At 38.6% G+C, this 9419-nt stretch overlaps 3 protein-coding genes across 3 annotated transcripts in view; 1 reads left to right on the forward strand and 2 right to left on the reverse strand.

Moving 5' to 3' along the window:
- LOC107595557 (zinc finger protein ZFAT-like) overlaps nt 1-1068 on the forward strand; it is a 10178-nt gene extending 9110 nt beyond the window's left edge. Inside the window, exon 16 of the mRNA XM_016285996.1 lies at nt 423-1068. Within this exon, the coding sequence (XP_016141482.1) occupies nt 423-653 (231 nt within the window). The 3' untranslated portion in view covers nt 654-1068. The remainder of the gene's footprint in view (nt 1-422) is intronic.
- Nucleotides 1069-1558: 490 nt separating this feature from the next.
- On the reverse strand, nt 1559-4285 carry LOC107596252 (putative ribosome-binding factor A, mitochondrial). The gene is made up of 5 exons (XM_016286947.1): nt 4275-4285; nt 2713-2802; nt 2344-2428; nt 2116-2192; nt 1559-2039 (listed from the first exon to the last, which is right to left on the reverse strand). Exons 1-5 carry the CDS (start codon nt 4283-4285, stop codon nt 1664-1666), a joined length of 639 nt encoding a protein of 212 aa, XP_016142433.1. The 3' UTR covers nt 1559-1663.
- The window catches only part of LOC107595567 (ADNP homeobox protein 2-like), a 7779-nt gene continuing 2001 nt past the window's right edge, over nt 3642-9419 (reverse strand). The window contains exons 3-4 of the mRNA XM_016286005.1: nt 7150-7242; nt 3642-6975 (exon numbers count right to left, since the gene is read on the reverse strand). Coding sequence (XP_016141491.1) covers nt 4288-6975; nt 7150-7242 — 2781 coding nt within the window. The 3' untranslated portion in view covers nt 3642-4287. The remainder of the gene's footprint in view (nt 6976-7149; nt 7243-9419) is intronic.

Here is a 9419-nt window from a genome sequence, read left to right on the forward strand (position 1 = left end):
TGTGTGTGTGTGTGTGTGTGTGTGTGTATATATATATGTATATATATATATATATATATATATATATATATATGTATGTGTATGTATATATATATATATGTGTATATGTGTGTATAATTTTTTTTGCTGAAATATGCCACATAAACTGTTCAATTCAGGCTGAAATATTCAGAGACCATGTTAATAATAAACTTCAGCTGCTTGTTTTTAATGCTGGGTTTAATTAATCACCCAGTTTGAATTATTGATGTGTGAGACATGTATTTATGTATTTAATCTGACGTCAGGCATTTGTGAGTCATTTTTGTGGTTACATTTTCAATAAATGTGCTTTTGGATCTCTGAAAGTTACAGCATGTTTTGCAGCATGAAGAACTCCTTGAATCATTTAATAATAAGAATGTTCTGTCCCATCATCCTAGGTGGAGGAGGAAGAGCCACAGGCCAACCATGCCATGATGATCCAGGGTGCACTGCAGCAGGCCACAGTGGGCCTGGGAGAAGAGCACCATCTAGTGGTGTCTTCAGACGATATGGAGGGCATCAAAACTGTTACAGTGTATACACAGGGAGAAGAGGCATCCCAGTTCATAGTCTACGTTCAGGAGGCAGTTCAGGAGGCTGTGCAAACTGAGGAGACCACCACAGTATAGAGCATAGTAAGATGGGGTTTTAAAGCTACTAGCTAGCTAGTTCAAATGCTGTTCTAGTGTTTTGTTTTATTTTGTTCTTTTGCTATAGTTACTCCAGTCAGTATAGGTTATAGGGACCTATCTTGCACAACTGTAAATAATCAGAAATGAACAGTAGCAGTGAATAGTCATAGCCTTGTGCTACAAAAAAAATTAATGTTTCTTGACTAGGGGAATCGGCAGAAGCAATAAGGTTTTAAGTCTTTGCAAAAACCTATCATAGTAGATAAAGCCAGTTGCACATAACACAATCTATTTTAGAAATTAGAATTGTTTCATGTACTATCATTGCCTGCAGGGTTACTGTGTGACTCTGGCCTTCTCCACATTTTTTATATAAAACTCCCATACAGTGTATGGCTATCATAATAGTAAACAGAGGTATTTAATGGGTGGTGTTGTGTATTATTGACACACTTTTTTTTGCCAGTAAATGAAAGTCACTTTAAAGCTGTCTACGAACACAGCATCAACTACACTACCGTTTAGAAGTTCTAACGATAGGTGAGATTTTTGAAAGATGTCTCTAATGCTCAGCAAGGCTGCATTTATTTGATCAAAAACAATTGAACATTTTTATTTCAATATATTTTCAAATGTAATTTATTCCTCTGATGACAAAAGCTGAATTTTCGGCAGCCATTAGTCTTCAGTGTCACATGATCCTTCAGAAGTCATTCTAATATTCTGAAACATTTATAATTATTATTTATTGCATTTATTTGAAATTAGTTTTGTAACATAAATGACTGTTGATCATTTTAATGCATCTTTGCTGAATAAACATTTTAATTTCCTTCATAAAAGAATCTTACTGACCCCAAACTTTTTCAGCTGAACACAAAAGGTATTTTGAAGAATGTTGGGAATCAAACAACATTGGAGCCCATTTACTTCATCTCCCAAGCTTGAAGATTTTTATTAAACAATTCTATACAACATAATATTGCAAGTGACTAAAAGATGTGATTTCAGTGTCTCCTGTTGTCCTCTTCCATCAACTCTGTGTCCTGGCTATCCACCAGGCTGTCCTCATCACCGTCCTGCTCCTCTTTGTCCTCTTTTTGAAGGCTTCTGGTCAACAGAAAATCCTTAGGAGTGATATCATTATCCTTCATCCATTTAGACTTTTTCTTCTTTTTCTCTATGAGTTTCTGCTTCCTAATATCTGCTAGCATATCCAGCTGCTCTTGTGTTAGTCCTCCAGCAGTAGGACTCTGTGTGAGAGGGTCTCTCGCCCCCTTCTCTCGTTTATAGGCTTCGATCTGTTTGTGCAGAGCATCGTGATCGACACCAAACAAAACGGGTCTTTTGTTGTCTTCAGATTGCATCAGCTGCAGTTTGGCCCTTTGGAAGATTGAACAAATTAGAAATTAATAAAAAAAAAAAGTATTTAGTTTTATTAGAACTAAATTCTTCTTACCCGACATCGTTGGTGGATAAACGATTTACGTTATCTTCATCTGGACCAAAATCTGCTTTCTTGAGAAGGTTTTCAATCTAATTAGAAAAAGAAAAATGATATATATATATATATATATATATATATATATATATATATATATATATATATATATATATATATATATATAAAAAAAAGATATTCCATCTTTTATCACTGTAAACTCAGTGTAAAGTCTATCGTTGTTACCTCAGTGACAGCAGCATATTGTTTATCTCTGATGAGAACCACAGGTGGAACATTGCCAAGGATTTGGTGAGAGATCAGAAGGTGCCTGAAAAATAAAATAAGCCAAATTATGGAATTTTTTTTTCAACTTCTTAAAGGGGTAATATGATGTTGCTAAAAAGAACATTATTTTGTGTTTTAGGTAGGCGTGGTTGAATCTTCACTTTTATAAAGAATATCTCTTTGGATTTGAGACTTTAGTCTTTGCAACTTTACAGATCTTCTTTATGCACCAAGAGCTTGTAACACTCCAAAGAGAAAGGAAAACTTGAAATCGCATCATATGACCTCTTTAAAACTAAAATAAAATATACTATGAAAAATACATACCGGATACGAGGAGCACATTTATTTAAACCTGAGGGCGAAGGGTGAAGTAATTGAACCCAGATCGAGTCGATCGACGACACGACAGATTGTCTCTTTTCTCAGGCGCTTTGGTTCTGGAAGTTTTTTATTTCTTTTCATTTTCTCCATAGGGATTATTTTAAGTCTTGAGTTGCAAGCCATGAACTAAAACAATTAGCAAAGAGGTGAATCCCAACATTAAAGACATTTATGCAAAGCAAATATTTATATTTGAAAATCAGAAAAAAAAGAAAAGAAAATGTAAAATAAGACAAAGGTACAAGATTTGGGTGAGGACGGAGGTAAAGATTTATTTGGGTAATATAGTTTTTCAACAGGAATTCCATTGTTGATTAAATCATATTTTTACTGATATAAAAATGTAAATAAAAAAAATATGAATAATGCAGGCTGATAGATTCAACAAAAGCATATACCATCGATTTACAAGCTCATAGCTCACAGTAGATCTGTCCTGAAAGGTTTCGAAGTTGTTTCAAAATCAGTTCACTATGGAGAATATGAATGGGATTTTTACTTCTGTAACTTGGCTATTTAACTCTATTTAATATTTTCACATTTTGTTCCACACCATAAATTATAAATTGTCAAACCTAAACCACAAATTTTGAAGCATGTTTTTAGTAATGTAGTCGGTTTACAAACTACAATAGTTGTCTGATTCCTCAAGCATTTATATTCATTCTTGTGATAACTGTAGTTCTCACAGCAACTTAACAACTTAATTAAAATATATATAACAGTCATAAATTTAAAAAGCAGTTTCAGTTATGACCATGTATAATAAATGTAATGAAAAATTATGAATTAAACATAAAATACCAATAAGTTGATAAAGAATATCCTGCTTGTTCAGTCACAACCAATTTATTTAGTAAACCACACATCTGTAATATTTAGTCACGTTTATTCCAAGAGGCAAATACAACCGCAAACTTTAAATAGGACATGGAGGCACTTGTCTTTTTTCACGTCTGAAATAATTACAGTGTATTATATCAAGGCGGAAAAAAAAAAAAAAGAGCATGAAAACACCATAAAGTTTCCCTTCCGGTGATACAGCTATGAAACGCTGCCTAATTTTGCTAGTTAGTAGTAATAGTTAACAAAGTCTTAATTTTCTGTACAGTTCTAATATAAAATGTTAGACGCAGAACTATTTCACTACAGACGTCCCCAAATGTATATTACAAGTGAAAAAAAACAGACAAACAAACAAAAGTATGACCCTAATATATCTAATATAAGATGAAAAGGTCAGTGTTTTTTTTCTTGCAATAAAGATATGTAAACAAAAAAAAACTTTTTAACGTCATCATATGAACTATATACAACAATACAAAAATGTAGAGTGTAGAGTCTTTTCAGCATTGCTGTAGGTTCCCCTTTTTTCCAAATGTACTAATGCCAAGAGGCAAGCCATCTTATAAATGTGTAAATCAAGTAATTTTAAATAAACATTTTGCAATGGTTTACATCCTAGTGTGAACATGCTGCATACAAGCATAATTCATCTAACAAACCGTTTAGCCATTTTTACAGAGGCCGTACCTCTGGGATGAAGAGGCCATGTTCTATTTCATTTACATCCTCTTGTTTAACAGTTACCCCTGGCATGTAGAGGTCATGTCCCATTTCACTCACATCCTCTTGTTTAACTGTGACTGGTACCCCTGGAATGAAGAGGTCATGCTTCATTTCGTTCATGTCCTCTTTTTTAACAGTTACCTGTGGAACGAGGCTGCCATCTTTCACCTCGTCCAAGACCTTTTTTTTAACAGGCTTCACCTCTGGAATGAAGAGGTTGTGCTTCACCCTGTTCACGTCAATCATTTTGAACCCAAGACGTACACAAACCCTCTTCTTCTGAATTGCTTTCAAGCACTTGGTGAGCTTGCTGTTGAAGTGAGCCTTTACGTCAGCCTTGTTTATCCACAAACGGGAAGCTAGCAGTTCGATTTCAGTCTTCGTTACGTATGGCTTTCTGTGGAAGTACAGCGAAAGGAAGTCTTTTCGGTCCTCGAATGATGTCTTCTCCATTCCCGTTGGTTCCAAGACAAGCTTAGCTGGAATTTCGGGGACTTCTACCTTTGGAACTTTAGAGTTCCTTCTCCTGTTCTTCGGAGTGATTACTTCTCTCTTTGGCTTGGCAATTTCAAGGCCGCCCTGACAGGCCACGTCTGAAGAGCTGGCCATCTGAGGAGAATTACATAAATCAGCATCATCACGTTCCGTTGTATCTGGATTCAGTTGCCTCTCTGCTTCCTTGACGGCTTTGGGAGCACAACGGCACCGTTGCACATGAATGGAGATTGTCTTTGGTGTAGATTTTTCGGTATACACCCCAAAACAATATATGCATTTGTATGCAGGCGTTTTTAGTATTGCATGAATGGTGGGAACGATGTGGTGTTTCGTTTGAAGATGGCTCTCGTAGTCCTCAGAGTTCTGGAGCTTTACTTGGCAAAATGGGCAGGCGGTAGGTGTCGTCTTCAACGTTGTTGCATATTCTGCCTTGTCTGGATACATCTTTATGTACAGCTTATCTTGAGAGCTGGTAACTAGTGCAAGGTTAAGCTCTCGGTTGTCAAGAAGATCTTTGGGCACATCTGTGTTCAGATTAAAAGTGCTGAACATGAGGTTCCCCTCGTCGTCACAGTCGAGACTAAACTGTTCTTTAATGAAATGCCGATTTTCCTTGATTTTCAAACTGTGCTCTTTATTGGTGTGCTCCATGATCTGCTTGAAAGAGTAGAACATCTGAGGGCAGAACAGACACTTTAAGCCATGCAACAAATGCTGGAAAATCCCCTGCTCTGTCAGTAAAATCTTGCACCTCAGGCACTTGACTGTGTGATTGTCATATTTCTTCAAAAACGGCGCAAGCACGGCCAACTCATTCGGCACAGAATTTCTGTTTATCGCCCTCTGAACTGTAGGCATGAGACCCGTGGGCATCACCGCTGAATTTGTAGGTTGGCTAATCTGATTTTGCGCCAGTACCACTTGAGCGGGACCGCCGTGGATGGGTACCGTGACTTGAACGGGCGCTAGAGTGTAGGTTGGGACACCATTGACTTTGTTGCCTGTGGGAATGAGACGCACGGACTGCGAGGCTATGAGGGGAGCTCTGGGACCCGACTGGTTCAGCTGAAGACCTTGAGTAACAAGAATTGGCGACCTTACACCCATTTCGCCTGGGAGGTTGACCTGGACACCAGGCGGAAGAAGAACCTGCTGTGCTTGATGGGTCTGCGGTAGCCTGGGCATGGCCATAGTGATAGGTACCGTCTTAGGTGCGCTTTGCGGCATGTTTGGCATCATCATATTGATCGGCTTCACTACTGGACAGGTAGGCAGGACTTGCGGTATCCCGCTGGGGGACTGCGGATGCTGTGCGTTCTGAAGAGCGGCAACAGTCGTGCCCGACAGTAAAGCTTGTGTTTGTGGGGACAAAAACATCTGCCCTCCACCAGGAGAGCAAAACAAAGCAGCCGTGCTGCTTGGGCCGGCCAGAAGAACAGTACCGTTTCCATTTGTTTGTTGCATCTGCTGTGGCACATAGTTCGGCCTTGCGAGCAACGTGACCTGTTGCATCGCTTTTGGCGCAAGGTTCAGCAGATTCTGTAGTCCAGCCATTTGGTTTGTGCAGTCTTTTTCGATTATACAAGGCATTATTTGCCAGTGCAGGTCTTTGTGCTTCTCTGAACTCAAAATGTGATAGAGTAAATGTTCAATGGTCTCTGCAGGCAGTTTGCACACTTTGCAGTGATATTTCACTGATGCGCCATCAGTCTTTTGCTTACTGTCCGAGCCGAGCCCAAAGTAGCGATCCAGCATCACAGCATAGTGGTTAACCAAGACGTGTTTCTTCATCACATATAGTAAAGAATCATGATAGCCACAGGTTGCACACGTGTATCGGTCATCAGCAGCATCAGCGGAAACTGTAACGGACACGGTTTTCGGTGTGTGGGCCAAAGTGTGGCTAGGGTTTCTGGGAAGAGGTATATGATGGGTTTTTGATGGGAGCATGTGGAAAAACTGAATATGTTGCTCTGTGACCTTTGGAGAGCTGACAAATGGGCAGTAGGGGCACATTAACAAACAGGCCACATTCAGATCTTTCCAGTGACTGCGATGGATGTGACTTCTGAATGTGGGTACTGACCGGCTGGAGTACCAACACAGACTGCAGCACAGAGCTTGACTCCGGTATGGATACTGAGGAACAAAAGTAATATCATGATTAATATGACATAAAATAACATTTACAAATAGCGTGTACAGTGTAAAAATTCATTCCACTCAAAATTAAGTTTAATCACCAACTTTCTTTGATAAAATCAAATGTTTTAACATATTTTACAGAGCAACATATGTTGTATACATAATCACCTTTTTTTTCTTTTTGCCAACATGACCATCAGTGAAATCATCCCATTCTGTGTTGTCAAAACTTGCATCACCAGCATCAAAACATTTGTATGTCTGTTGGAAATAAAGAAAATTTAATTAGCAGATATAACGGGATTCGTGTAAATTATCATTGATTTTGTGAAAAAAGATACACTAAAAATAAAAATATAGTTTTATTAGGCTATATAAGGCACATTTATTATTAAAATGACATTTGTATATTGACATATTGATAATCAATATATTGTGCATTCCTATATTTTTCATTAAGGACCAATTAACATAACATAACTCAATCTTCTGGTGAAATGACAGACTTCTTTCTGGTGACATGCTGTACTTCTCCAATCATATGGTCTGCTTAAACTCCACCTCTTCCTTATAATCGACTGCAAGCTCGCATTTAGATCTGCTTCCATCAAATTAACAGCCGATAATTAGAACTAAATCCCCGCTCTAGATTTTTTTTCCCATAATCGGTTTCTGATGTACCTCACAATATGGAAAAAAAAGCTGTCTCCGTTACTTCGCAACTTTAATAGTAGTTTCTGAAAAAATGAGATTGTCATTTTTTGCCAATGTCTACTTTTTGTCTTGTTCTTTTGCTGTGACAGTTTGAAAAGTTCTTTGAAATAACGAAGTAATTTGGTAAAGTCATACTAAACTGTACTGTAGTGAGAACTTGGGATGACTTCATACTGTATATAGTGCAGTTATTGAATAATCATCGCCTTAAAACGTCTGTCAGCCAATCAGAATCGAGCATTAAAGGGGTCATATGATGCGATTTCAATTTTTCCTTTCTCTTCGGAGTGTTACAAGCTCTTGGTGCATAAAGAAGATCTGTAAAGTTGCAAAGACTAAAGTCTCAAAGAAAGGCGTAAATTTTATTCTCGCTGTAGTATTGTTGTTGCTGCCATGTCGTGAAGGCGCTGTGTGATTCGTTGTGAAAGTGAAACTACTTTGTTTGGCCTTCCAAAAGAGGACGATATCTGATTCGTCATGCCTGGAGCTGCTCCGTGCTGGTCACTGAGGAAATACTACAACTTTGCCCTGTTTTCGCCGGATCGGCTTTCACCGTGGACAAAGCGGAGTCCAGCCCGGAGTCGTCACATGTGGTTGCCGCAAGCCCACCGGACGCTCCTTCGTCGAATCCGCCACCTCTGCTCACTCTAGCCCTCCGGCCTTTCCTCACGCTAGCCCCCGGCTTCTGCTCACTCAAGGCCGCCTTGTGTGACGCTGTGTTACATTGTGAAAGCGAAACTACTTTGTTTGGTCTTCCAAAAATGGACACGACTAGAAATCAGTGGTTAAGTTGTATTTACAACACTGTTCCAGAACACTTCAACCAAAATATTCAGATGTGTGCAGCACATTTTATGGAGGACTGTTTCCTGATCCTGGGAGAGTAGACTACAATGCCGGCTGTTCTGACTCACAGACTGTCAGTACGTTTTTTATATTTAAAGAGTTTTTATATTTTATATATTTAAAGCGAGTTTTTTGGGCAGTGTAGAGTAGGGCTTGTTGTTTGTCATTTCTCCGATCACAAATGCAGACATGGCTTTATTTTTACGCGGCGCGATGCAACGCAATGTGTAAAAAGACCATATAAGTTATTATAATCAGTAATTATGTCCCCACTGGATGCAACGAATGCCTCGTTTATAATGGGTTTTCATCAGGGTTTGAAATTAACACCCGCCAACCCGCCAAATGCGGGTAAAAATCAGCTGTGGTGGGTTACTTTTCGTAAATTATGTTCACTCATTAATTTCTTGGGGAAGTTAATGCAGGCCAAATCTGCGCAGGTTTAGCGCAAATACTGAACTCGTGAGACATCATGACATTTTCGAGTGTATTGCAAAAGCTAAACAAAACACACCTACAGAGGCGTGCATACGCGACGTGATGAAGTCTGGTCAGACCAACACAGGATTTAGTGCGCGTGTGCATTTAGAGTGGTTCTTTCACTGCACGATACAGTCTATTAATATGTAGGGATGCACCGATATGAAAATTTTGCCCGATACCGATAACCGATTATTCTTTATTTTTGAAAGCCGATAACTGATATGTTGGTCGCTAAATCTATATCCAAATTGTTATATACTTTTTGAGAGCCCGATTACAAAAAAGGTCTCATCATTAAAAGCCACATCCCAAACACTTCAACATAAGCAGCCTAGTTTGAACGGTGTACGTTTTAAAAATATTTTTACTCTCCCATTACCAAATTTAGTCATAAA

This window comes from Sinocyclocheilus grahami, unplaced genomic scaffold, assembly GCF_001515645.1.
Source record: "Sinocyclocheilus grahami isolate Dianchi unplaced genomic scaffold, SAMN03320097.WGS_v1.1 scaffold11.1, whole genome shotgun sequence".
Taxonomy (NCBI): Eukaryota; Metazoa; Chordata; class Actinopteri; order Cypriniformes; family Cyprinidae; genus Sinocyclocheilus; species Sinocyclocheilus grahami.